The 27,716-nt window shown below is 57.6% G+C and overlaps 1 protein-coding gene and 1 long non-coding RNA gene across 5 annotated transcripts; both read left to right on the top strand.

Moving 5' to 3' along the window:
* Window positions 1-259: 259 nt before the first annotated feature.
* DNAL4 (dynein axonemal light chain 4) lies at window positions 260-17,527 on the top strand. Of its 4 annotated transcripts, none has more exons than XM_081311279.1 (5): window positions 260-368; window positions 7,540-7,737; window positions 9,208-9,291; window positions 10,554-10,652; window positions 16,492-17,527. In XM_081311279.1, exons 2-5 carry the CDS (start codon window positions 7,669-7,671, stop codon window positions 16,525-16,527), a joined length of 288 nt encoding a protein of 95 aa, XP_081167405.1. In that variant the 5' UTR covers window positions 260-368; window positions 7,540-7,668; the 3' UTR covers window positions 16,528-17,527. The 4 variants fall into 4 exon arrangements, with proteins under 4 accessions (XP_081167405.1, XP_081167403.1, XP_081167402.1 ...); XM_081311277.1 differs by lacking the exon at window positions 16,492-17,527 and adding an exon at window positions 12,139-13,106; XM_081311276.1 differs by lacking the exon at window positions 16,492-17,527 and adding an exon at window positions 11,020-12,118.
* A 2,927-nt stretch (window positions 17,528-20,454) lies between these two features.
* Window positions 20,455-22,220, top strand: LOC308658780. Its single transcript, XR_014024241.1, has 3 exons — window positions 20,455-20,722; window positions 21,709-21,958; window positions 22,082-22,220. It is a non-coding gene; the product is annotated as an uncharacterized lncRNA (long non-coding RNA).
* Window positions 22,221-27,716: the final 5,496 nt, after the last annotated feature.

Genomic DNA, 27,716 nt, shown 5'->3' with positions numbered 1-27,716 from the left:
CGCCAACAAAATTTGCATTTGTTATTTCAAATATCGAAAAAACCCCAAGGTAATACCGCTTCTCCAAGTTCGTCCGAACCGAGAACTTCTGTCTGTCCCTGGCTCCTCGGGCACACTTAAGACGACTATAAGCGAAGCCCCGCCTCCCTAGCCTGTAAGTCACGCCCCCTTCCGTGCAAACCCGTGCGTCGTAGGTCCCTTCCACATGATTGACACTTTTATACGCCAATAACAAGTGAAATTCCTGTCAACGTCCGGTGAGGGGGCAGGACTTCCTTGCTGGTTGCTAAGACACTCTTGTTTGCTCCTTGACAACCCTGGCGGGGGTGCGCTGGCTGCGGCCCCGGCTCCGGCCCCCGCGGGAGCAGGTGAGGCCCCGGGGCGCGGCGGGCAGCCAGGCGGGGAGGGCTGGCCTGGAGGGAGGACGGGAGGCAACGCGGGGCGTACGAGGCCTCGCCCACCGCCGAGGCCCCACCTCAGTCTCCTGCCTGCTGTTCCCCAGCCCCAGGACCTCCCCCCCTCCTCCCCGCAAACCCACCAGGGGGACCTGCGTGCTGGGTCGCGACAGATTCGCCGTCGCGACTGTGCAGGCCGCCTCTCCCCACTACCCGGCGCCCCGTCCAGCTTTGGGCTCGCTCAGCCTCTCTGATCCGACTCCCCCAGCACCGCAATTCCCCAACCTTTCGCGAAGTAATCCACCTTCCGCGTCTGGGCTGATGGTCACCTTCGCCTCTGCCCAAGACTGCTTGGCTTGGAGAGTTGGCAACTAGTGGGACTCTGGACTGGTCATTACTCTTTTGGGGACGCAGTCTCCCCATCTGTAAATGAGAACTCGGTTTGAATGATCTCGAAAGGCCTCTTGGACTTGGCGTCCAAGGATATTATTCTTAGACCCCACTGTAGGTTTTCCTGAGGATGCTTTCTCCGCGGGAGGAAGTGTGTGTGATGCGGAGAACTGGCCAACCTACTTTAGATTCCTACTTGCAGGACCCTTGCAAGTTACCTAACCTCCCTGAGCACCAGTCTGTGCATATATAAAGCCAGCGCATCTCCTTTGGGAATTCTGAGGATATGAACTGAAGTACAGAGTCCCGCCCAATGTAGAGTCAGTATTTGTTTCTCTTCCCTCCCCACATTTCCCCCGCTCGGGGAAGTATGAACCATTTTCCAACAGCATCAGCTGTCATTTCTCCAGTTGATTCTCAGATCCGCATCTCCAGTTTTGATCGTTTGCCTGTGCTTTGCGGTTAGGGATACGGATGAGGAGGCAGGAAGCAATTAATACAGTGATGCACCAGGTGGGACTCAATGGCTTCCCTTCTGCCTCTGGTCATCCACGATTCAGCGATTTCCTACTCGTGACTAGATTCTGCCATTTGCACATCTTGTCAGCGACTTAAACCTAATATTCTAAAATTAAGCTGGCCTGCTCTCCCACCCCTCTGCTGGTTTCCCTGGTGTCTGTCAGTAGCTTACTCATCCTTCTAGGGCATCCACAGTCACTCTACTGTGCCCATGCCACTTGGGCAATTCTCAGGTTATTCTGAACCTGTCATCCTCTCCATTCCTTAAGCCACCACCCTGGCTCAGGTCTTTAATGTCTGTCACCTGGGCTTCCTGACTGCTGTCACTGTCTCCTCTCTCCACAGATGAGATGGTGACAGCAACACACAACCCACCAAAACACACAGCCCTGACACCAACCACCAAGGACACTCTAAAGGGCTTCCCATTCCCCGTCAAAAAAAGAAAAAAGAAAAAAGCTACTTCTTAAGCCTGGGTTTTAGGGTCTTTTACATTTCCACAACCCAACCCTAGCCTATTTCTTTCTTTTTGGCCAAATTCTATACTGCAGTCAAATTGGACTATTGCATTTCCCCAGAAAATGCTTTGCACTTTCTGCCTAGGTGCCACTGTTCAGTCGTCTCACTGCCTGGAAGGCTTCTCACCTGCCCACCTGTCAGGATCCCACTTACCTTTGAAGACCTGACTCCAGTGCTGCCACTGCCCCCATCCCCACGTTTTTCTTGCTGTCCTCTCTTAGCCTCCTTCTCACCCTCCGGAATTTTCTTCCCTCTTCTCTACATCTGTCTGGTGACCCTTTCTGGAACGGTGAGCCATAACTCCTTGAGGCATGCATGTTGGCCTGTCCGACTGTAAACTCCTTGAAGGAAGGGGCTCTCTTGCTTAAAGTAGTTGAAGTCATATATACCTGGGTTGGAATCCCAACTCCTCCACTTATCAGCTGGGTAAAGGATCTCCTTTACTCAGGCTCTGTGCTCCTCAGTAGAATAGGAATAATGGTGCCTGCCAGATAGTTCCTGAGGGAATAAGAGATCCTGTGTGTAGAATGCCCCTCCTGGTACCTGGCTTAAGGTCAGTTTCCTTAAATGTGATTGGATCGCTTTGATAGGTGCTCTCCCTTCTCAGAGGCTAATGAAATATAATTTTTGCGTGTGTGGTGCTAGGGATTGAATCCAGGCCCTTTTGCAAGTGAGGCAAGCACTCTACCAACTGAACTATATCCCCAGCTCCTGAAATATAATGTAATTTCAATGTTCATATTTCTTGGACTTCTGCCATGTGGTCTTTGTGCTCTGGGACATCTAGAAGAGACCAGATGAAGTCCCTCAGCCTCAGGGAACTGTCTGGACTCACGAGGCTTGGCCAAGTCATGATCGGTTGTGAGATGTCACCGGCAATTAGCAATTGTGAATGAGTTTTTAAGAAATAAATCAGTGCTGGCTGAGTCCAATTTCTTTCTGTGATAATGTCATTCTTAGTGCCTTGCGTTCAAATCTGTTCCACCAAGTGGGAAGGACGAGGGGCGGGGGAACTGCCGCCTGCACGCAGCTGCTCTCGCTCGGCACTGGTGGCTACATGGCCGTGACTTTCTGTATCTTGACAAAAGTGTTTGGGATTTCATCCAAATTTGGGTATGTCCATGAGGAGGTACCACCCCAGTCAGTATCATTTATCACATGGTGTTAGACACAGATAGCTGTGGGAACTGAACCTCTACTAGTCGACAGATGTCCCCTCCCTCCCCCACCTCTCACCCCGCTTCTTTCCCTTATTCTCTTCCTCCTCCCTCTCATGTCTAAGGCACATGCAGTTTTCACTGGACCTCAGTAAAGTGAGAAAATTGAAGGACAGTGTTAACAAAACAAGACAGAACAGCCTGTGTGTGTGAGAAAGGTGGCGTGTTTCCTCGAGAGGAGCTGACCTTCCTTCTGCAGTCGACTCCTTCTTCCCATCACATCTCCCTCTTTTACGGCAGGCGACGTGCTTAATGCTCTTTCTTAGCAAAATGAAGACTGGCCCCCTGGGTTTGCCCCCACTCAGCTGGTCTGACAGCCCCAGGCCGCTGGGAAGCTCAGCCTTCCACCCTGACCTGCTGTGGCCCTTCCTCCTCACCTCCCAGCTTTGTTCGTTTGTTTGCTAGAAGGCGGAGCACAGGTGAGTCAGGAAAAGGATGTGCGTGACCAAGGTGCACATGCGTGCATCCAGGCCGAGGCTGGGAGCAGGAGGCAGGCCTACACAGATGGCAGCACCCATGGCTGCCGATACCAGAGTGACAAGGGAGAAAACAGAGAAGGAAGTAGTCAGAAAATAGATCTGGGCTCGGGTCCTGGCTCGGCCCTTGCTGACCGTGTACCTTGGGCCAGCCACAGCCTCCGAGCCCAGGTGCCTGGTCTGAGAGTCGGGTGCTCATACTTTGCTCGTACTTCCCTGGTAGGCCTCACAAGGTGGAAGGGAGAAAATGCGTGCAAAGGCACAAAGTGACCACACCCTGCCACCTGGGCCTGCACCTTGTGACCTTCCTCCTCCAACACTAACACGGTGGTTTGCACACAGTAGGAACTTGGGAAATGTTGGTTTGCTGGGCTGAATGTTTCGAAGTGTGAGTGCTAGTCTATGAGGAAGGATATGGAAGGTTCCCATCAGTGACGGAGCTGATCCCTCTGGGAGGGAGAGGCCCCTCTTACTCCTGGTCCCAGCTGAGAGAACCAAGGCCGGGAGCAGTGGGCAGTTGTCTGACCTTCTGCAGAACCGAGATGTGAATCAGACCTGCCATGGAGGCTGCTCTCGGAACCACCATGACAAGCTGGTGGCCTGCGGTCTCTCAGATGCATTGTAGGCCTTAGATCGTGGAAAGCTATGATTAAGGCCGTGAGTGACTGGGCTCCCCCACCCATCGAGCCGGCAGATACATTTGGCCTATTTCCCAGAGTCCACTCATTTCCCCACCCCTCCCACGCACCCTGGCCCTCTTATGTGTTCTCCATAAAGGCTTCAGAAGCAAAATAAAAAATGGTGACTGAGGTCAGTGCCACACAAGAACAGGCTTGGCGACGCGGGGGAGCCCTGCCTGCGCCTCTAGGCAAGGCCGCGAGAGGAACCTGGGAGAGCAAGGCTGTCCCTGGCTTGGTGTGTCACTTGGGGCCAGGTGGCAAGGGGCCGAGCTTCAGCACCTAGCACATTTGAGTCCCATAGCGTGGACACACTTACATTATTAAAAGGCTCTTTCCAGCCTGACATGACTTCTCTCAGGCACGTGCTCCTTCACAGGGGAGATTGATAAGGTCATTAAAACGCCTAGTCCTGCTATTTTGGGTAGCATCCTTTCAGCAGGGTTCTCCAACCATGGCTGAATGACTGCAGCTGGACTATAATAATACAGTGTCATAAAAAATCCTCGTGCCTTTCTGTACTTGAAAACACATGATCTCCAACCACACATTTTAACCCTGTAAGTCCCATCCCTTGTACACAATAGAAGTATATGTAGTATAGGAAAGGCTATTTACAATAATAAATCACAGTCCTTAAGTTGAGCGAGACTTGGCCAGTAATAAGGTGGTGATCACAGAGAACAGGCCAAGAGCAGCGCAGAGAGCTTGAACGTCTGTAATCTCCTGCACACGAGGTGGACCTGCGTCAGCTTTCTGAACATGAGAAGACGGGAATCAGTTTCCTGTTTCAGAGAGCAGACCAAGGCCTAGGTAAATTACTTGCCGAAGGTCAGAGAGCCAGGAAGTGGGAAGAATTGGACTTCCTGGGCTGGGGATACAGCTCGGTGGGTAGAGGGCTTGCCTAACATGCCCAAGGCCCTGGATTCAATCCCCAGCACCACAGGAAAAAAAAAAAAAAAGAATTGGACTTCCCTTCTGGAACCGGCTTTCAGATCTCCATGTTCTGACTTGTGGGCCAAAGCAGTCCTCTCCTCTGGGCCCGGCCCCATACCTGTCCTGGGGCTTTTCCCTCTTTGGTTCCTAAAGAGTGGGCTCAGGTAGGCCCCTGAGGTCCCGTGGGCTTCCGCAGGACTCTGTAGGTAGAACAGGATGTGAGCAGCTGCCCAGACCCTGCCCACCTGGGTTGGCGCACACAGTGGCTCTCAAGTCCCTTCCGGCCTCCTGCTTCTGGCACTTTAGCTCCAAGGATGAATTGAACTGAATTGAAATGTTTAGGTGGAAGATGCCTCAGCAGCTGCTTCCACATTTGAAATCATTCCCACTTGAACTTCCCAGAGAGCCCTGGGACACTTTCATTATCAAGGTAGCCACCAGCTCTGTCACCCCTTGAGGAGGGTGGAGGAGGGGGCAATACAATGGCCATCCTAAAACTGCCAGGACAGGGCGGGACTGGAGAAGGGCCTTAGTGTGATGAGCAAAGGTAAACCTGACCAGAAAGTCCAACGGGATGGAGCTGGTGATCTGCCAGCAATGCAGAGACAAACAAAAACTGCTAATATCAGAGTGGCTCAAATGCCCAGAATTATGAGATAAGAGGAGCCATCTGTCCCCTGGGAAATCAGAAAATACCAGTGTAGTGGGGCGGCAGAGCTGGTGCCAGGCTGCCAGCCTCGCCCAGGAAAGCCAAGGGAGGTGCTGTGGGCTTCGGAAGCATCAGAGAGCCCAGCCCAGACGGGAAAGCATGCCCAGGGAACTGTGCTTGGCACCCAAGGGTCACGGTCACCTTAGAACGCTGGACACTGAAAGGGAAGATCAGAAACTCATATCACTGTGGGACACCCGAGCTACACTAGTGGCCAGGTGCGAGCGTGCTGTGAATGCCCCGGCGTGTGAAGCCAGGAGGCCCAAAGAATAAAGCTGCAGAGTGCTCGTGCCAGGGTAGCACCTGGATGCCATCCTGCCTCTGCTGCTGCCCAGCTGGCTGGCCTCGGCGGCATGTGAGGCCTCCTGCCTCCATTCACCCAGGCCCTGACTTCTGGGTCATCATCGTGATGAGCTGCATAAATGCATGTGGAGCACTTGGCACGGTGGCTGGAACACAGCACATCACCTGTGACTGTCTACCTGTTAGCCAGGCATAATAGCACCCACCTATAGTCCCAGCTACTCAGGAGGCTGAGGCAGGAGGTCCCTTGAGTCCAGGAGTCTAGGGCCAACCTGAGCAAGATGAGGCCCTGACTTAAAAAAAATGTTTTTTAATAAAATATTTACACCCACCAGTTAGTTCCTGTGGCAGGCATCTCTGAGTTGAGTAGCGGTGCAGTAAAAGTAAATTTATTTGGGAAAGTGAGACATGCTGTAATGTTGTTTGGCTGGATTTGTTCAATATAGATTATTAAAATAGTTCCACTGTCTCAGTGATCTGTGCTCGTGTGTCGGTACCGCTTCTGGGATTACAAAGCCCTTTGAATTGATACATTGATAAGGATAAATCAAAACATCCAGACATCCAGCAGTGCGCCCGGTCATTACAGACTCAGGCCCATCTCTTTAGGAAAGGCCCCTTCTGTTATTGATGCTAGATTTGGTGGCGGCCCTGCATGGGTATAAGTTTTATAACTTCCTGTCATTCCCAGTCTCTCCCTTGTCTCCCTGGGAAGCGGGTGGAGAGAATGACACGTACCGCCACGTGCCTGGCGTTGCTTTCTGTGCCTTGTCTCACTGAGTTCTCGTGGTGGCCCCTTTCTCATTGTGAGAGAGACGTGACTGTCCCTGGGTTGCCGATGGGGAGTCTGAAGCCCAGGCTACCCTGCTGGTCAGTGCAAACCATCACCAGCACCCAGTCTGCCCGATTCTGGGCCAGCCAGAGAGGACTCAGTGACCTGAGAGGGACAGCCAGGGACGGCAATGGACCTGGGGTGCCAGGGAAGGTACTGCGTGGCACTGTCCAGGTCCTCACAGATCAGGCCCTGCAGGGAGGACCCCTCACTTGGCAGTAATCCTAGATTGACAGTTGTCACCTGAACATTTAACTTCCTGCCCACGTCTGCTGGAAAGAAAAGCCGGTGCGTCGTGGGCACAAGGAGAAGCCGCGTTTGTTGATTGCTAGCTTGAGGCTCCATCCTGGGCCTGGCCCGCAGTCAGCATCTATCTTGACAATGACAGTGTGTTCTTACAGCATCTCACGTTGACTCACCCTCCGTCTGCAGACTTGCTGGCCATTTGGGAAAGGATGTGGGGGAGTTAAGATGGGGAGGTGTCAAATTGTTACTGAGACGTTTCTAATTTGTGATGTGTGGTTCTAAAGCCAAGTCTCCTCTCCTGGTTTTCCTGTTTTCTACAGTACCCCTTGGGGAAAGACATTCTCTGCTCCCACCAAGTTGGCAGGCCGTGCTTCCTGAGTCTCCTGGGCATCCTCGTTGCCAGTGCCGGCACCTTCTGAGAGCCCCACTCTCTCCTCCAGGGAAGGATCATGGGAGAAACAGAAGGGAAGAAGGATGAGGCGGACTATAAGCGCCTGCAGACCTTCCCTCTGGTCAGGGTAAGCCCTGCGGGAGGGAGACACAGCCCAGGGCCCTTGCAGCCTGGAGAGAGGTGGGTGGAGCACATCCCCTGCAGGATGGCAGTGCCAAGAGGAGGAGGCTCTGCTGGCTCAATCTAAACATCCAGGGGGCAACAGTGATTCATCCTTTCATTCATTCATTCATTTGCCAAGTATATATTTAGGCCTCTTGCTATATGCCGGACATGGTTCTGGGCACTGTGGAGAGGGTGGTATGTGAGACAGATGTCCCTGGCCCACATGAAAGGAATGTTTAAAGGACACGGTTGCAGACAGTAAGTGCTACAAAGGAACACAGAGCCGGTGTGCGGGGCGAGCAGGCAGAGGCCAGCATTTTTGGAGAAGCTCCTCGATCGGAGACTAGAATGGAATTAGAGAGTAGGCCTCGCAGAGTTGCGGGGGAGGACATTCCCAGCAGAGAAACAGCAGGCCCAGGAGGCCCAGGAGGCCCAGGTGGGATGGGCACAGCATCCTGGAGCAGCAGAGATAAAGGCCCCATGGCTGGCCCGGCAGGCAGGACATCAGGACATGGGGGTCAGTGTGACGGAGGAGCAGACTGGACAGGCCTGGCGGGACTGCAGGAAGGACTGCGGCTAGGAATGCGGGTGCGTCCTGAGGTCAGGGAAGCAGGAGAGGGCCTAAGCCGAGGTGTGATGGGATCGCTGTCGCAAGAACGTGGGCTTGGGACGCCAGGTGGCAGCGGGAAAGCAGGGAGGCCCAGACGGAGCAGCAGCAGCGGCTGGGCAGGGCCTGGAGGAGGCCTGGAGGCAGCAGGGCTCATGAGGGAGGGGCCCGAGTGAGGGGAGGAGGGTTGAGGACTGTTCCCAGAGTGACCAAGGAAGGGAAGATGTAGGAAGAGTAGGTTTGTGGGGAAAAGTGACTTTTCAGACATCTAAATGAGGTTGTCAACGGGACAGTTGGACATGGGAATCCAGAGCTCAAGGAAGAGGTTAGCGCTGGGGAAGAAGGTGCGGAAAGCCTCTCCCTGTATAGAGGACACAGACGAAGTCCCCCGGAGGAGAGAGTGGGCACGGCCAGCCTTCCTGTAGCTGGGAGGAGGAGGCCAGCAAGCTAATTAAGAGAGAGCATCCAGAGAGGCGCGGGAGGCACAGGAGCCCTCGGAGAGGCGAGGCTGTGCCTTCTGGCTCTGAGAGGTCTAATCGGAAGCCACACCACCGCTGCCTCCAAGCCCGGCCTGCCCTTCTCCCCTTGTCCTGGCTGGGCCTTGGCACCTCGCAGGGCACCTAGGCTACAGAGCACCTGGACTCCACTCTGTGCCACACCCCTTGGCCTCAACTGCAGGCCTGTCAGGAGTTGAGTCCCCTGCCGGAGGCTGTGCCAGGGAAGTCACCTGGTGTCCGTGCCTTAAGCATGAAACGGAGAGGCCAGCCAGGGAGGCCAGGCCGTGGGCTAAGAAGCCTCTCTTTGTTTGTCCCCTGCCCTCTCTAGCACTCGGACATGCCAGAGGAGATGCGAGTGGAAACCATGGAGCTGTGTGTCACAGCCTGTGAGAAATTCTCCAACAACAACGAGGTACTGCCACCAGCACAGGCGGCCCCTCGTGTCTCTGCTGACCCTGCGTGTGAACAGAGTGGCCCCCAACCCCTGTAGCCAGCGCCAAAGGGTCCTGCTAAGACTAGGCCCAAGGCTTCCTGGGATTCAGTCAGTCTGGAGGCCAGGGAGAGAAGAGGCTGCTGCTGCCCGGGCACCGAGGGTCACGCCCAGCCTAGAAGGAGAGAAGCCGGAGGGTCTCTGCAGCCCTGCCCCAGACCCTCAGGTGGGCTGCTGGCCCCGGCAGTCCCCAGGGCTCCATCTCAGTGGCGAGCGGAGGCTTGCCCAGGCATTCATCCACGCATCCATTCATCCATCCAGAGGAGCGAGGGCCCTCTCCATGCCAGGACTGTCACCGTGGCCGGGATGTGGCCAGTGGGCTTGTTTCCAGGGGTGGTGGGAAGGAGCCCATGTCACACAGTGATGGGAGGCAGACCCTGGGCACCTGGCTCTGGCCGAGCAGGCCAAGTCCCTGTCCCATCTCGGCCCCTCCTGCTCCCTACTCTCAGGCCGGCCTTTCTCATCTCTGAGCCCAGCGACCTCGTCTGTTAGTTCAGGACAGTGGCCACAGCTCCTTACTGGGCAGCCTTGGTTTACTTACTGAGCTATGGGGACAGAGGGCTCGGCGTGCGCCTGTCAGGGTGGTGGGTGATCCTGGTACACAGCGATGCCGGAGCATGGGCCGCACCCTGCAAGACGGGTGCTCTGCCCCTCGCCAGACCTGCTCTTCCTGCTAGGGAAGCTTCCAGAGAGAGCCAGCACTGAAGGCAGTGGGCTGCCACCCTGACTAGGACAAGCAGTCTGGCCTCTCCCTGAGCCCCGTTAGGGAAAAGCCTTTCACCCAGGCCCCATGGGACAATGACAATCCCTTACAGTCTGCAAACTGCTCTCATGTCTGCCATTTCATGTGGTCCCAAGATCAGCTTTGTGCCCCATCCTGTCAGCTCACAGCCGAGGACTTGGTGGCCTGGCCCAGGAGCCAGCACTGAGCACAGAGGCCGACTCAGCCCTGGGGCTGCCCTCAGCCAGAGCCCTCCCGCCCGCCCGCCCTCGCTGGTTCCCTCCTGGCTGGCGAGGGAGCGTCTGGTTTTGCTGTGTGATGGCCCTGGCAGGAGGTGGCCTGTGGGGAGGCCCTTCCTGAAGGTTCTGGGAGCAGGAGAGCAACAGAAATGGTGCCCCAGGACCGTGGTGCCAGCTGATGCCTGCCCCTCGCTGCCCCCTCACGAGCTCCCTCTCCCTTCCAGAGCGCCGCCAAGATGATCAAAGAGACCATGGACAAGAAGTTCGGCTCCTCCTGGCACGTGGTGATCGGCGAGGGCTTCGGGTTCGAGATCACTCACGAGGTGAAGAACCTCCTCTACCTGTACTTCGGGGGCACGCTGGCCGTGTGTGTCTGGAAGTGCTCCTGACACTCTGTCCCCTGCAGGGCTTTGTCCTGCCCCTGCTCTGGGATGGGGAGCAGCTCCAGGCAGGTCCTGGCTTTTCCAAGGAGTCTGGGGTCTTTTATTTTTGTCCTTGTGTACCAGTGTCTTGAGCCACGCCCAGTGTGTGAATTTGCTGACGTCGCCGCTCCCGGCTCTCAGCCCCCACCCGGGTCCCAAGCTACGGGTGGGGCTGAGGCAGCCCCCTCCCTGTAGGGAGGGTGGGAGTGACAGTGGCAGGGTAGGGAGTGGGTTTCTCCCGAGGACACGCCATCCTACCTTTCTCCAGGGTGGCTGTGCCCTGGCATCCCTGGAGCCCGCTGCCTTCCATCCCTGTGCTGCTGGGAAATGCCCACTGTCCTTGTCATTAGTGGCCATATGAAAGTGGCCCCAAGAAGGAGCCTGTCCTCTCCAGGGGCACGGGCAGCTTCTTGTCCTCTGGGGAAGTGGTGACCACCCCCCCTGAAGAAGCCCCTTCCCAGCTGGACCCCAGGTGCACAAGCCACCACATCCCACTGGACCTGCTCTCCCGGCCCGGCCTTGGCTGAGGACCAAGCAGTCCTCCCATCCTCCCCTCCCCGCCCCAGGCTGCATGACCCTTGTATGCTGCCTCCACCAACCGTGCAGTCACAGTCGAGAGCGGGGCCTCGAGGTGTCACTGAGCCTCGGGTGAGACGCCTGGGCCAGGAGTGCTCTCACCACCGCAAGGCCGCTTCAGCAGGAAACCTGGCCTGCAGTGGCTTTCATCAGGGACCGCATGCTGATTTGTACTTCGTATCTCTGCTGGGTTTTCTATATTCTTTCTGAGTGTGGGGAGAAGGGTTTAGTAGAAGGGACGAATCATATTTTACACAGCGGTCTTATTTATATGAATGTTTTGGTTTTTACAATTAAAATGACCAAAAACTGACCCTGGTCTCCAGCCTCTTAAGGTTAGATGGGATCCGTGTCTTCAGGCTTGGCAGGTCCCCGGGGCCTAGGGAAGGTTCTGGCTAAATGCAAAGCCCTGTGCCACACACGACCGCTCACCCTGGCCCTGCCCTTCTCACCCATACTTCGTGTTCAGGGGTGGTCAGGGGCGAAGGCTGTTGGGTGGAGCCAGACCAAGCTCTGTAAGGACATTTCCAGGCCACATAATGGCGCTCAGCTCAACGGTTGTGTATTCAAAAGCTGTGGGTGCCAGGCCCCGGGAGTTGGGGCTGCAAAGATGGAGACCCTCTGGCAGGGCGAGGCCTGAAGCCTACCTGACTCCGCCAGGGTGAAGGCTGCAGCGCAGTGGGGGACAGCGGAGTAAACCCACGGACAAGGAGCGGTTGGGAACGGGAGCCACGTTTCAGAGCCAGGAAGTCCCTTCAGTCCAGGACCAGAGAACACCAGGCATGGCAGCCTGTCTTCCCCTTGCCCACAGGTGCCCCCGAGATGGTGCAGCCAAACGCAGGCCCGGAGCCTGGGGCCTTGGCCGGGTCCTGCCCTTCTCAGGCCATGTGTCCAGTCGTAGCAAGATCTGTCACCAGATCTGGCAGCTGGCATCGCAAGGAAGACCAGTGGGGTGAGGAGGGACCTTGCGGCTGTGCTGGGTCCTGAGCTGAGTGCAGAAGGACGGCCAGGAGCAGGAAGGAGGAGCAGGAGTCGCTGCCTTAAGGCCAAACCCTCCGGCCAGGGGCTTGCCATCCTGGGGGCTCGAGGACCTAACCTCCGCAGGCCCTGGCCCTCCAGACTTGGTGGTGGGCAGCTTCTCGACCCAGGCAGCTCACTGGCAGGCTGGATCCCTGGGCCTCACCAGGTGCTGCTGGAGAGATGGGCACGCGTGCAGATGGCAATAGAGGAGTGAGGCGGGGGTGGCGCCGGGGGTGGGAGGGGGCCGCGGCCTGGAATAGCCGCGGATCCACCGCCTGCTTTGCATCTGTTCTGCTGCATGTGGGAGCCCGCAAGTGAGGCTGGCTCAGCCTGGCAGGGTGGTGGGTGGCACGGTGGCCCCAGGAGTGTAGACCCAACCTCCCCAGGTCTGGCCAGGCTCAGCCTTGCTCCTAGGGCTTCCGTGCCTCCGCTGTGGCCTGTGGAGTGGAACGGGAAGCGCCTGCCTCCCAAGCCCTAACCCGCAGTGGGCTGTCGCTGCTGGGCACTCCTGCCAGCCCCCAGGACTGGGCCGAGCTCACGAGATGGGGCTTGTGCAGTGCCCCTCCCTCGCGACAGAGCAGTGGTGCCACTGGTGGGAAGCCCGCCCCCCCCCCGCAGTCACATCCCTCTGCGGCAGACCCTCCTGCTCCCAGGGCGGCATGGCCACTGTTACATAAGTGACCAGGGCCCATGGCAGCTGCGTTCCCATGGAGGCCTCTGACAGCCAGTTGCCCTGGCCTCCCCCACAGGCTGCTGGAAGAGGGAGGGACATGACCACAAGAAAGCAGCCATCTTGCTGGCCAATGGCCCACAGTCTAGTGAGGGAAGGGACCTAGGGACCAAAGGGCAGCGCACAGCCTCTCGGGAAAGTGAGGCAGGAGGATGGCAGGTTCGAAGCCTGCCTTGGCAACCTAGTGAGACCCTTCTCAGAATAAACAGAAAGGGCTGGGGTGGGGAGGTGACTCCGAGGCAGAGCGCCCCTGGGGGGGCGGGGAGCCCGCTGAAGTAACTTGCTAGTAGAGAGCAGGTGGGGTTCAGGGAGTCCTGGGCTCCGGGAAGGGAGGAGGCCGATCATTAGAGGCTGGGGAGGCTTCCCCAGGGAGGTGGTGTGGAAAGAGGCCTCGGCATTTCCTGGGGCAGGTGAGCCGGGGGGTCCCCACCACTGGAAGAGAGGGGCTCCCCTGGGGCTGGAGGAGGGGGGTGATCTGGCACAGGGTCCAGCTGGGAGGTCCCACCTGCAAAGTCCACCTCGCAGCAGCCGCTGCCTCTCTCAGAGCACAGGGCCGTCCTGGGTCTGCTGACACCAGGTCCCCACGCCTGGTGCGCCCCGTCCACGTGAGGGCCCTGACGCCTCCCTTGAGTAGCCTCGTACGCCAGGACACTGAGGCCAGGACACTGAGGCCGCCGGCGTGAGGAGACGAAGGGCCAGGACTTGGGGACCAAGAGGTGGCCTGCTGCCCGCCCGGGGGTGGGGGCCACCTTTGAACCTCGTGGGGCTGGTGGGGAATCTCGGGTAGACGTTTAATGTCGCCGTGGAAGTGCACAGAGCAACCCAGCATCTCATTCAACCCTCCTGCAGCCTCTCCAGAGGACTGGCCCAGCAGGCAGGGGTGTCTGGGGGTTGTGGGTCCCAACCTGGCCACTGTCACCACCCTGCTCCCAGGGTCCTCCGCTGAGCCGACTCTTTCCTAGCTCTGCGCCCTGGGTCTGGAAGGGGAGGGTGGCTTGGCCACAGCAGCACCCAGTCCCATTTTCCTTTGTTCTACTCAGTGTATTTAAGGCAGCCTCCTCCCACCGCCAGCTGCTGCTTCAATCCCTGGGGCGGCGGGGGCGGGGGTGGGGGCAGGAGATGGGGAGTGTTAATAACGTCCCCAGACGGCGCTGCCCCCAGTGCGCCAGGCGGGCACCCATTGATCCGCCCTGTCAGGTTTACTTCTGTCCCTTTGGTGAGGATGCCACTTGTGTCCCCTCTTCAGGTGAGTGGAAGGGATTTGGTGGCAGAGCCGGGTTCACTGGGGGCCGGCACCTGAGCCCCCTTCAAAGCCTCTCAGTCGGCTACCTGCTGGCTGGGACAGGCCACCTTGCTCCTCTGCGCCCAGAGTCCCACCTGCAAAGTAGGACCCACAGCTCCGCCTGCCTCCCCCCAGGGTTGACTGTGGGACCCGGGGTGGCCCGGGGACGGGCGGTGGCCGTGAATGTGCCAGTGCCTTGAAGTTGCCAGGGCTGGTGGAAGACTGGGGTCAGGGCCAGGGTGCAAACTACCCCCTGCTCCAGGGATGAGGCGTGGGCTCTGGAAGGCTGGGCGGAGGGACAGATAGGGCACTGCTTCCCGGCCCCTGGGCCCCCCCCCCCCCAGAGCCACAGCAGGGGAGCCGGTGGCCACACGGGCACACCCAGTGACCAGCACCCACACGACTGGGACCAGATGATGATGTTCATCCTGAGCCAGGAGAGTCCCAACAGCAAGCGCACCTGGGGACCGTGCTGTGACCAAGCAGCGGCCCCACTGTGTGTGCTTCCAGCCTCGATGTGGCCCAGAAGTGAGCCAGGGAGGTTCCGTGAGGGTCCCCCACCTCACAGTGAGGAAATGGCTTCCCAGAGATCTTGGGCCATGCAGAGCGGGGCTGGCCCGGGCCACGGTGCACCGGCAGCACAGGGCAGCCGGAGTGACACCAGCCCCTCCAGGACACCAGCCCCATGCCACCCCAGACATGCATCCAGTCACTTGTGTCACTACTGGGCTGTGTCCGGTGTCCACCCCTGCTGCCCCTCAGTAACTCAGTGGCTGGGACTGTGTCCTGTCTACCTGTGCTTCCCCACGGCCTGGCACAGGGCCTGCCTGCAGCCAAAATGCATGTGGCTGGTCTCAGTGACGCACGTAACACCAGCAGCTCAGGAGGCTGAGGCAGGAGCATCGTGAGTTCAAAGCCAGCCTCAGCAACTGTGAGGCACTAGGCAACTGAGTGAGACCCTGTATCTAAATAAAATGCAAAGTAGGGCTGGGGGTGTGCCCCTGAGTTTAATCCCCAGTACCAAAAAAAAAAAAAAAAAAAAACGAAAAAAAGAAAAAGAAATGTATTTTGACGAGTGGGGGAGGAAGGAAAGGATGAATGGACCAGTGGATGGGTGGGTGGTGGAATGGATGGTGGGTGGGTGATGGGTGGGCGGTGGGGTGGGTGGTGTAGTGGGCGGTGGGTGGGTGGATGGGTAGAAAAGGTGGAAGAGACTTCTCCCGGAGTCTTGCGGTGGCAGGCACATCTGTAACCAGGAAAGTGCCTGATCCCTCTCCTTTGACTCTGATGCCCTCTGCCGAGCTCCCAGGCCTGCCACAACAGGCCCCGGGTGTCGGGTCTGACAGTACCGACACGGCTGGGCTTCGACCTGGTTCTTAGGATGAAACCCAGAAGCAGCGTGAGTGGATTCCCGAGGGGGAGCCCCTTTGCTCATGGGGAGCGCGCGGGGAGCACGTGGTGTCACCACTTGCCAGCCATGTGGCCTTTTGTGAGTCTCTCTGTCTCCTGAGCCCGTCCTCCATGTGTATGGAGTGGGGACAGGTCCTTGCCCCTGACCCCAGAGGGCCACTGGGAAGGCTGAGGTATGGAGGAGGGAAGAACAGTGCAGCCTGGGTAGCTTCCATGGCCAGGTGTCGCCCAGGGGCCTAGTCAGCAGCAAGCCAGAGGTGACGTGGCCCTAGGCCTCGGCTGCCCACGACAGCAGCTTGCAGCCTCACTTGCAGGCTGGGCCCGGCCTGCTGTCCTGGTCCTCCCAGCCGTCACTCAGCAGGTATCCCAGGAGCTCAGGGGAGTGCTGAGCCCACTCGGGACAAAGGGACCACCCTGGCCTGGGGGTGGGGACTTTAAAGAGACCTCCTGGAGGAAGGCTGGCAGGGCCAGGGGGTGCCTCCTCAACAGGAACCTCTTCAAGCCCTTTCTAGAGCCTTCCCTGACCACCGTGGGCACAGAACCTCCCTGCTTTTGACTGCTCTGAGGTCTGGGGCCTGTAGGAGCAGAGGGGCCTGGCAAGATCCTCTGTGGCACTTAGCACAGGGTTGCGTACACTTCTGGCGCTCAATAAATGGTTATTAAGTGAACGTCCTTGTCATCCATTCATCGGAACTTCCTGCCAATTTTTTTTTTTTTGCCAGATTCTGCTGGGACCAGGGACACAGGACCCAGGGTAACATGACAGTTACCGTGTGTACTGCAGTCAGGCCTCTGGGGGAGCCAACAGGATCACGAGTGTCCCGGGAGGCAGGCACCAAAGAGGCACCTTTGAACTGCATCTATTTTATTTATTTTGGTGCTGGGGATTGAACTCAGAGATGCTCTACCGCTGAGATCCATCCCCAGCCTTTCTTATCTTAAGACAGGGTCTCACGAAGTTGCCGAGGGTCTTGCTAAGTAGCTGAAGCTGGCCTCCAACTTGCAATCCCCCTGCCTCAGCCTCCCAAGTTGCTGGGATTACATCAAATGTGCCTATGAGGCAGGAGAAAGGCTTAAAACAGGCACAAAGGAAATTTGGGCCCCCTCTGGTTCAGGTGTCCGTGTAGCAGGGCTGAGAAGCTACAGGCACAAGCCAGGCCATCGAGGTCAGGTCGACCTGTGTAAGCAGAAAAACAGTGGACGTGTGTTGCCTCTACCCAGACCCCCACCAAACAAAGGCACTGATCAGGTAACCTGATTGGACCAAAGGGCACGCCTCCGATGACTAATGACATCGAGCACCTTCTCGCATGTGAAGTGCGTGAAGAGCTCATAGACACTGAGTGCCTCACCCAGCACTGGGTTGGGGGCTAGCTTCCTTAACCCTGTAGATTCACATGAGCCCCTAGCGAGAGGCCACTCTCCGGGATCCCTGTCTTGGGGTCTTGGGACCTCCCACCGCCCCTTTGGGAGCTATGCTTTCTATTACTTTGGTTTTTTATATTTTTTTTCCTGTTTTTTATTTTTTATTTTTATTTTTTGGTACCAGGGATTGAACCCAAGGATGCTTAAAAACTGAGCCAGGTCCCCAGAACTTTTTATTTTTTATTTTTGATACCGGATCTCGCTAAGTTGCTCAGGCTCTCACTAAGTTGCTTAGGGCCTTTCTAAATTGCTGAGGCTGGCCTTGAACTTTCAATCCTCCTGCCTCAGCCTCCCAAGTCGTTGTGCCACCGCACCCGGCCTTTTCCTATTACTCTAATAAATCCTGTCACTTTGCTGTCACCCTGTGTCTATGGAGTTCATTCTTCACAAGACAAAGACCCCAACCCCGTGCTCCATCCTGCACCACTGCGCCCGCTTTGAACTGCCTCTTCAGGAAGGACGTGGAGCTGAACCCAGAGGGGGCCTTGAGGCAGAGCAGGAGTGCGGGCACAAGTAAGGAGGACGACAGAGCAGGGCAGTTTCCAAGGACAAGGCCTGGGCACAGCCAGAGTGAGGGGGCCCAGTGGGTGACAGTGAGAGGGCTCTGGGGAAGCTGGCAGGGCGGATTTTGTGGGCCTCATTCGCTGAGGTGAGTAGAAATGTGGTAGTGAAGAGGGTGATGGTGTCCACTGGCAGGTCTGGCTGCCACACAGGGGGAGGTGACAGTGTGCTCCACTGAATGTTGGAAGCCAGGTGTGGGGAGAGGGCCTGGAGGACACATGGATGGTCCCGCTCTCTTGCCGCCCCACCCTTGGCTCAGGGGCCTGTGGAAGGGGTCAGTGCCACCCTGGAGATGCAGCAGTACCTGTGAGGCTTGTCCAGGGCAGATGGGCCTCTGTCACCGAGCAACTGGAACCAGCCCTGCCTTCTCCAGCCTGATCCTGCAGGTCAGAAGCAGGATGCTGCTGTGTGCTGGGGAGAGGCCCGTCCCTCCCGCCTCCCCATCAGAGTGAGCTCGGACCCTCGGGACTCCAGGACAGGCCCTGGCTGGTTCTCTAGGCCCTCTGGGCCTCTCTGACCCAGGCTCCGTCCTCCCTCCCCCTCCATCCCTCTCACCAGGAGCTTCATGTGCTGTGGGCCCTGCCATTAAGCGGCACTGCCTACTGCCAAGGTCTTGGACAAACCCGGCTAGAGGGCTGGTGGTTCCCGTGGGCTGGAGGTGCTGGGGAGCCCCGAGGAGGGCAGGCCTCAAGGCCAGGACTGGCCTGCAGACTTCTGAGAGGAAGTGTCTGAGCTGGGCCTGAAAAGGATTTCAGAAGGTAGCCCGGGAAGGTGAGGGAGGGCTACGGCAGCCGGGGGATCTATGGGCAGGGAGGGGCTCACTGAAGAAGGGGGGCTCGCCCATATTACTGGACCAGTGTCAGGAGCCGGGCAGGCGGCTTGTGGGATGGTCACGCCACAGATCAGGGCCTTAGAAACTCAGGCCTCTTCTCCCAGCTCTGAGCCAAGGGTATCCTCTAGCCAAGGATAGAGCTGGGCCTCAAGCTACACCACAGGCACAGGAAAGCAGTGGCCTCCTCCCCAGTCCCACTCCATCTTACCCGCAGTCAGCAGAGCGCCATGTTGTAAGCTCGGCTTAACCTCACCGCCCCTGGATGACACTGAAATCTTGAACCTGTCCTCAGGGTCCAACCTGTCCTGGTCCCACCACTTCTCATTAGGGCCGGTGTGCTGGACATCCAGAGATTGGGTCTGCAGGCCCAGGGTCAGCGAGGTCCAAGCCAACTGGGACATGTTGTACCTCAGGAAGAGCCAGTTTCACCCCCATGCCCACACCCCACGATCCTCCCCAGCCTGCCCTCTCCAATCTCATCTGCACCGTGCTGCAGCCTAAAATCCAGGGCAACCCCCCTCAAGCTCCTCGTGTGTGCCCCAACCATGGGAAGGCCCTGTACAAGCCAGGAGGTGAGGACCTGGGCGGGAACACACTCTCTCTACTCTACCACAAGGTAGCTGTGTGTCCTTGGGGCCAGCCATACCCTCTCTGGACCTATCTCTCCTTTGTGCTCCAAGGGCCCCGTTTTCAAAATGATGGTCAGTTGACACCATCCCCAACCTGGGGCTCATGCAGCCCTGACCTCCAGAGGGTCAATTCTCCATCCTTACCCAGTTCATCCTGCTTTTTCCACAGGATGAGCTCCTTCCTCTGATCCCTGTGCAAGGCTTGTCTCGCTGCTGCTGACAGTGCGGGGCGACCTCTTGTGGTCACGTGTGGGTATGACATGGTTCACCTGCTCCTGCCCTGGTGGTGGCATGGTTGCGGAGCCGTGCTGGGGGCAGGAGAAGATAGGACAGGCTGGAGGGCAAAACGGCCCTCGAAGATCAACCTCCACACCGCACTGCCACTTCCTCCAAAGAGTCATTCCCAGGTTCCTGCCTAGGGTCCAAACCCCAATCCCTCAGCGCCTCCCTCCACACTGGGCACCTCCCTGGAGCTCCGTGGGAGGTGCAGTGACCCAGACTCCCCCCAGAGGACGAGGTGACGCAGCTGGTTGAGATGCTTGTAATAAGGGTCCTTGTGCAGATCGGGGGCCATCCCAGAATTTCCTTTCTCAGCCCTTCTGGGCTTTTCTGAGGTTTGCCTGCTGGTCTACCTAGGGGACAGACACTGCTCTTTAGCAACCCACCGGCAACCTGGGACGGCCATCCTCAGCCCCAGAGGAAATGCAGGCAGGGCCAGTCCCCTCAGCCAACTCAGTCCTCCCGAAAGTCAGCAGACACCCTAGGAGCACCTCACCCTGTGGCCTGCCTCCCCAGCTTACAGTCTCCCTGGGAACAGCTCCTCGCCCTGTTCTGCACGCCCAAAATAACCCCGTCCCAGAGCGTTCCTCCTCCACCCCCGCTCACATCTGTGAGGACAAGGTGAGGAAACTGAAGCCCAGAGAAGTTCAGTGCCCTGACCCGGGTCACACAGCCTAGGGAGGCTGTGCCGAGCAGTGTTCTTGAGAGACCCACTTTCCTGTACCTCTGCCCTTGATTCTAGAATGGCTAGCCCAGGCACTGTCTGGAAGGGAGCCAGATAGGAGGGGAGGGTTCATTTAAGTTCAAGGCCTTCTAATTCCATCCTTCCCAGAGTCCTTCGAGGCAGACGTCATCATCCCACTTTTAACAGTTGCAGAAGCCAAGGCCCAGGGAGGCGAGGCCACGCCCTGGCCACCTGGCTCCCTCCCAAGTGGGGGAGAGAGGCCGGGGCTGCTCCCTGCACCAGGACCAGCAGTGGCCGCCTCTGGGCTAGCGTGGCACACCCCAGGCATCCTCAGTTCCCGGGACTGTGGGGTGGAGGGCCCCTAGGGAATGGGCCATGTGCCTAAGTGGGTGACCAGTTCCAGGCAGAGGGAGGGCAAGAGCGAGGGCCAAGGCAGACAAGGTGTAAGAACCTCCCGTTGCTGGAGAGATCCAGGAAGCAGCCCTCTCCCCGGGGAACCGGGCCCAGGAACCCAGGCCTCTCTCATTCTTTCCAGGAAAAAGGTAAGTCTGGCCAAGGTTCCTTGAATTAATCAATGGCCACGCCCCTTCCTGGGAGAAAACCGAGGCCCACGGAGGAGGCTGAGCCAATCCTTCCCTGAGTGAAAGGAGCAGGTTGAGCCCGGGACCAAGTCTGCTGGGACCCCCGCGGCCCTTTCCATGACACCCCAAGCCTGTCAGGCAGTGCCTTCCTTCCTGGGCCAGCCTGGCCTGGCCATCGCCCCTTGCTGGGGCAGCATGGGCCAAACTTGCCCTCCCTTGCCTGGCACGGCTCTTAGCTGGGAGATGCACCCGGACTAGGAGGCCTGGGTCCAGGGCTCCGCCTGCTCAGCCTCACTGACACGACAGTCCTTGACTCAGGTGCCAGCCCTGTGGCCAGGGTGGGATCCAGGGTAACTGGCCAGGTCAGTTCTCTTCATCGTCACCACTGTCATCGCCGATGTCATCTCAGCAGAATACTTATCTTCAAATACTTGCTCAGGGAATCCCCGGGGTCAAGCCAATAGAGAGGAGCAGCTGTTGTCGCAGTGGGACAGTGGACAGGGAGCCTCTCCTCAGATCTTGGGAACATTCTAGCAAACTGTTGCATGGGCCGAGGTCACAGCAGCTGCTCAGCTTGGGTGGCATCCAGGCCCACCTGCTCTTGGCGGGGGGGGGGGGGAGTAGGGCTGGCTCTGGAACTCGGTCAAGGCCAGACTGCTGACTCCCTCCTTAGTGGTGGACCCTGAAGACTACAGCCTCCCCATTCCTGAGCACCCACGGGCCCCACCATTGTTCCTTATGGCCCCTCATTGGGGCTTGGAGGGCTTTCCTGGACCTGGGCATCCCCAGGGTGGCAGTGGCTTCAAGGGCTAAGTGGGCAACCCCACACCCTTATACCCCATGTGTCCTAGGGGAGCCCCTCCCCCGACCCTGCCTACCTTTTCCCCAGGGTCCCCTTGGGGCCTTATCACATCCTTCATCTCTTCCCAGCCCATTTCTTACCCCAGGGACCTGGATCAGCATCATAACATGTTCAAAAGTCTGGTAATCCCAGCAACTCAGGAGGTTGAGGCAAGAGGAAGACAAGTCCAAGACAACCTCAGCAACTTAGTGGGACCCTGTCTCAAAAAGTGGGGGTGTAGCTCAGTGGTAGAGTGCCTCTGGGTTCCGTCCCCAGTATGGAAAAAAGAAAAAGTCTGGCAATGGCACCTCCCTACTCCACCTGGAGAGCAGGTGGGGGAGGCCAGGACCCACAGAGTGAGTATGTGTTGTCCATGTTTCCTTGCAACTTTGTGTGTCTCTGTACCTGTCTGTCTCTGCGGCCTTGTGTGCCCATGTGTCTGTATGTCTGAGTGTCTTGAACCTGCTTCATCTCTCCAGGTGCTGACAGAGAAGTGAAGGCCACCCAGGCTGTTTGCCTGTCACTTCTGTGACCCAGCACAAGTGAGGCTCCCTGGACTTCAGGCCGAGCCTGGACCTGGGCACCCAGGGCCCCAGTCCTTCCTGATCTAAAATGTGCAGCCCATATTCATTAATTAATTCATATTAGATTATTTTTAATGATTAAAAAAATCATTTGAAATTAAAATCACTTCATTTGACCCTTGCAATAACCATACAAAATATCATCGTCCTCTGAGATGGGAGGTGTCTGACAAGGTCTCACAATAACTAAGGTGGGCCTGGCGGGTGGGCTCGGCGACCACCTCACACAGGGATGGTGGCCTTTTGGTCCTCACTAGAATAAGGGGTCCTGAGGGTGAGCCCAGGGTAGCTCCATTTCCAGCCTTGGTGACCCCACCTCCCTCCTGGGTTGGGACAGCAGTGACTGTCCCAAGGGCTGGAGGACCGGGGCATTTCTAACAGGCGAAGCCAGGGTGTGTTCCAGCCCCTCCCTGGCTGCCCAGTCGGTGTCTTTGCCAACAGCACAAGAGTGTGGTAGGAGGGGGTGTCCCTGGCCCCTGTCCAGCAGGGAGTGTTGTCACCTAGACGTGGGCCAGACCAGGTCTCCTGCCAGCTGCCACCAGCCTGACACAGGTGTACCTTACTGCGTTGACGGGGGCCTCCCACCACACCACGCCAAAGAGAAACGGTCGTTCACCGCACGCTCAAGAGGCTTGAAGCCCAGAGGCTGCAGAAGACAGGGGGACCTCAGCTCCTCTGGAGATGCTTCCAAGGAATGGCCACAGTGACACGGATTCTCGTGTCTCACTAGCCCAGGCCTGAGCCCACCTGGGCAGCTCGTGAGCACCCAGCCGCGTGGGCTCAGTGGCCAGGCTCAGACTTGCGAAGGTCCCCAGCCGCCATCCCATTTGCGCCCCCCCAAGCCCTCCTCCATCTGGTGGGCTTTGATTTCTGCAGGCTGCTGACAGAACAGGGACAAGTTCTCCATCCTGGTCCCCACCCCCGGAGATCCCTCCCAAGAGACCCCAGGAATCAGGGCAGGGATCCCCCAACCCTGGTACATCTCGACCCTGGAATCCCTGCAACAGTGTTAAAATGTCTTTGCCAAGTGTGCAGATGCCCCTGAGCCTTCTCCAATGGGCAGCTCTGGCAAAGTCCCCCTGCCTGAGTCACGTCAGGTGGAGCCTCTGGCCCCGCAGGCCCTGGAGACCCCGGGCCGGCAGCTGCCCGCGCTGCTGGACACGACGCACAGGTGTGCAGACGGGACCCTCAGTTGCTGGCCAAGGGGCGCCACAGCCTGGCAGGGCCGAGCAGATGGGCACCTTAGCCTCCGCAGCCCTGCCCCGCCCCACTGCATGCCACTAAGGCCGGCCACCCGCCTCCCCACACCTGAAGAGTGGCCAGCAACAAGTAATGTCCCTAAAAAAATGGGCAGTGGGAGAGGAAGAAAGGAGAATTGAGTGAACCAGGGCCCAGATCAAGATGCCGTCAGCAACCGGGTGCAGCAGCGCACACCTGTAATCCCAGGGACCCCGCAGAGGGAGGCAGGAGAAGGTTCAAGGTCAGCCTGGGCGACTCAGCAAGACCCTGCCTCAAAATACAAAATAATAAAGGGCTGGGGATGGAGCTCAGTGGTAAGGAGCCTGGGTTCCATCCTTAGTACCATAAAAAAAATTTTAAAAGGATGCACCCAGCCATGGTCAAGGGCCCACCTGCTGGACAGCCTCCGTGAGGACTCAGCAGGACACCCCCAGGTGCTCAGTGCTGCTCCCTCTGATGCCCACGCCTGCCCTGGAAAGCGGGCCAGCCACGCCCCAATCACACTGCTGCCCGAGGCAGGAATCATCAGCTCCCTGGGTCCTTCTCCCCCGCCCTGGAGGACTTCAGCCTTGCCTCCTCCTCTGACCCCACAGCCACCTGGTGGGGAAGGGGAGGGGACGATTACTCTCCCCTTTCTGCAGGCGGGAAGCCATGGCTGAGTGAAGGGGCATGTTGCAGCCCCAGAGGAGGAGCTGGAGGAGGGTGGAGGATGGCACTGGGGTATCTGGATTGCTCCCGGCTGCCCAGCTCTGCCCAGAGGCAGAGGCGACAGTTCCAGGTTGCAGTGGGCCTGTCCATTAGGCAGCCGCCCGTGAGCTGGGCAACTCCCTGCTGTTTCCCGTCTGTTCTTCTAGCCCTTGGATCATTTCCTCTGGCTGCTTCTCTGATTCCCCTGGGTCCAGGTCCAAGCTCCTATGAGGTAGACATGTTAATGTCCCCATTTTACAGACGAGGACATTGAGGCTGTGAAAGGTTAATAACCTGCCAAGTTGTTCACCAGGACTGTCCGAGTCTCAAACCTGTCTGCACCACTAGCCCAGAAATGTCCCCAGAGAAGTGGAGTCTCTGGTGAATGTGTCAAGAGATAGTGACAGTTTCCAGGAGGGGCGGCCTCTCACAGGGGCGTCAGGCAAGCTGGCCATGTCAGCCCCTGAGTTCTGACCTGTAGCTCCCTCAGAGGCCCAGCCCTGCCCCCACTTTCTTTTGAGGGCTCAACCCACCCAGGCCATTCCTCCCTGTAGTCACAGAGCCAGGCATTGTCTGGGGTGACACAGGGGCAGGTGATAATCGTAGCTCATGCTTTCTGAGCACGAGGCAGTTTAATCCCTGTGATGTCCTCTGGGTCTGTGGACAAGTACTCTTTTTCCTTTCCCCTACCCCCTCTGGTGCTCCACAACTGAGCTCTTTTGTTTTTTATTTTGAGACAGGATCTCACTAAGTTGCTGGGGCTGGCCTCAAACTTTCGATCCTCCTACCTCAGCCTCCTGAGTTGCTGGGATAGCAGCACCTGGCTCGTGGACATGGATTCTTCCCATCCTAGGGGACAGATGGTGGGGAGCTGAGGCAGATGTCCGTGTGGATCAAAGCCTAGAACTTGGGCTAGGAAACCTCAGGGAAGAAGAGACACGGAGCCTGTCCCCGAATGGTTAGCAGGACTTCATCAGGCAGAGAAATGAAGAAGGGCTCTGCAGGCCATGAGGCACCCTGACCAAGGGCTCTGTGGTAGCTGAGGCCATAGGCGAGGCCCTAGGAGGGAAGGAGGCCAGCAGGAGGTCTGCACCCGAAGCCACCTGGAGGCCACACCTGGGGTCAGGTAATTGAAGCCTGGGACTGCACACCATGGAGCATTTCTCAGGAGCCAGGCCCTGTACTTGGCGTCGGGGGAGGGGGGTGATGGCGGTGACTAAGGCATAGTCATCCGTGAGTCGGGGCCATCTCTGTGCCCTGTGGTCACGGACCCACACTCTGTCTCTGGTGCACCAGCTGACCCAGTGACCAGGAGGCTGCCCCTCCTTGGGCGGGACCTCTTCCATAAACAAGCTGAGCTCAGCTCGCCTCCTGGTGACGGCTCCTTGAGCTCTCCATGAAAGAGTCTATAAATCCGGAGCCCCTGGCAGACTGGGCAGCTAGGGGAGCAAGCCCACATCAATCCTGGGGAGGCAGAGGAACAGCCCCTGGGAGCTGGGGCCACCAAGCTCCTCTGAGGTTACCACCCACTGATAGCTGCTGCCAGGGAGCCTGACATGAAAGTCCCCGCCCCCGCCAGGGCCTGCCTGTGATGGAAAATGACAGACGCCAACATCCTGGCTGCTGACTGACGCTGAGAGCGGGGAGGGGAAGTGGAGGTGACTCTGGTTGCAGGAGGTGGCTGGAGACTCTCACAGCATGCCAGGCACCGACTGTGGACCTGCCATGTGTCCCTGGGGGAGGCAGAGAGGAACTGCCACAGGGGGGTAACAGGGAGGCCCTGGTCTCCAGAAGCACAGAGAATCCACTTGACCTTGACTATGGGTCCAGAACACACCAGGAGGCTCATCTCCCTCCTCACACCCAAGACCACGCGTGTAGGTGGGCAGTAATTGGACATCTATGTCCCTTTTCTCACTTGAACTCACACCTGAGAAAATGCAGGCCAGAGAATCCGGTTGACTTGTCCAAGATCACAGAGCCAATTGGTGTGGCAGATAGGACAGCTGTGATTATTAGTTGTATTTTATGAATAAGGAAAACGGCTCAGAGAGGTTAAGTAACTCACCCACGGTCACAGAGTGAGCAAGTGGTGCACTTGGCCTACATCAGGGCTGTGGGTTCCTTGTCCTCAAGTGCATTCACAGCCTCCATGGAGTGGGACCTCCTTGTGTGCTCACGATTGTGCCAGGGCCCTCCCCCTCTCCTGACCATCCTCACTGACACCCCCATCAGACTTCCTCTGGACACTTAGACCCACTTCCCACCCTCCTGCCCCTCGTCCCTCCTGGTCCGCATGCTCGGCATCTGCTCCCCCAGGCTCTTCTCTCTGCCCTACAGTCTGCTTCGCACTGTCCTAACAGGAGCCACGGTGCTTGGGTGGCCCCGTGCAGGCAGTGGCTGGAGAGGGAGCGATTGGGGCCGACTGCCAACCTTTCTCCTGGGCGTGGCACCTGAGCTTTAGGGGCCCACGAAATATTTTCATCTTGATTTCTTGTACACCAGGAGAACCGAGCATGGCGCACACCTGTAATCCCAAGCAACTTGGGAGCCTGAGTCGGGATGACCTGGAGTGCAAGATGAGCCCGGGAAGCTGAGAGACCCCATCTCAAAACCAACAGACAAACATTTTTCCCAAGAGCACAAATCCATTTTAATTTCTTTGGCATTAATTGAAATCCTTGAAGGGACAGCATGACACGGACTCTGCATCGCATGGCCTTAGCAGGAAAGTTGCTTCCGAATGGGGCTTGAACTGTCCACTGTTTCCATGGACACGAGTCACCTTCCCCCAGATTACTCGGGTTTGGCTTGCCACCAGGAGTCACTGTGCTGTTTTTTGCTTTGTACACAGAAGCACAACTGTGGGAGGCCGCCTGCCCACGAGCTAAGCACCCCTCAGCCCTGAGTAAAGGGGCTGTCCGCCTGGCACCAAAGCGCTGTGCGAAGCCAGTGGCCTTCACCTTCGCTGGGCAAAGAAGTATGCTTCAGCTCTGGTCTTGGGCGTTACCCAGTGGGATTGGACAACCCCCTTTGAAACCTTATCACCTGCCTTATTTGGTGAAGAACATTCTGTCGAAACTCCTTTGTGTGTCCCCCCTGTAAAAATAGAGTCCAGGTGCACGCACTCTTTTGCAACACCTTCCAGCGTGAAGCTGATCCTTAAGGTCGCAGAGCCATCCCACCCTCCATATGAGGACTACTTCTGTGCCCTGTGCTTTCTTTTCTTAGCTGAATGCTGTGGCCAGCTCTTTTGAACCCAGCTCATCTCGTCAGCACAGGTCTCTGGTGAGACACATCTGTGCCCAGGTAGAATGAATTCTATCTCTGACATCAATGCCTTCAACTTTAAGGGGGGCTGTGTGTGTTCCCTTTGGCTCCAGAGACCTCTTCCACAGCCAGCTAACTTGGCCTTGCATCCTGCCTGCTGACAGGTTGCCTTCTGAAAGTCCTATTCCCAGCAGGCTCCACAGGCTCCAAGTAAAATTTAAAAAATGAACTGGGGATGTAGCTCAGTGGTAGAGCACTGGCTTGGTATGCACGAGCCCTGGGTCCAATCCTTAGTAAAAAAAAAGAAAGAGAAATATTAAATATAATGGAACTA

Source organism: Spermophilus citellus (genome assembly GCF_964194105.1).
Source record: "Spermophilus citellus genome assembly, chromosome: 10".
NCBI classification, from domain to species: domain Eukaryota; kingdom Metazoa; phylum Chordata; class Mammalia; order Rodentia; family Sciuridae; genus Spermophilus; species Spermophilus citellus.
The sequence above is the reverse complement of the archived record's forward strand: the minus strand, read 5'-3'. Positions and strand labels throughout refer to the sequence as shown.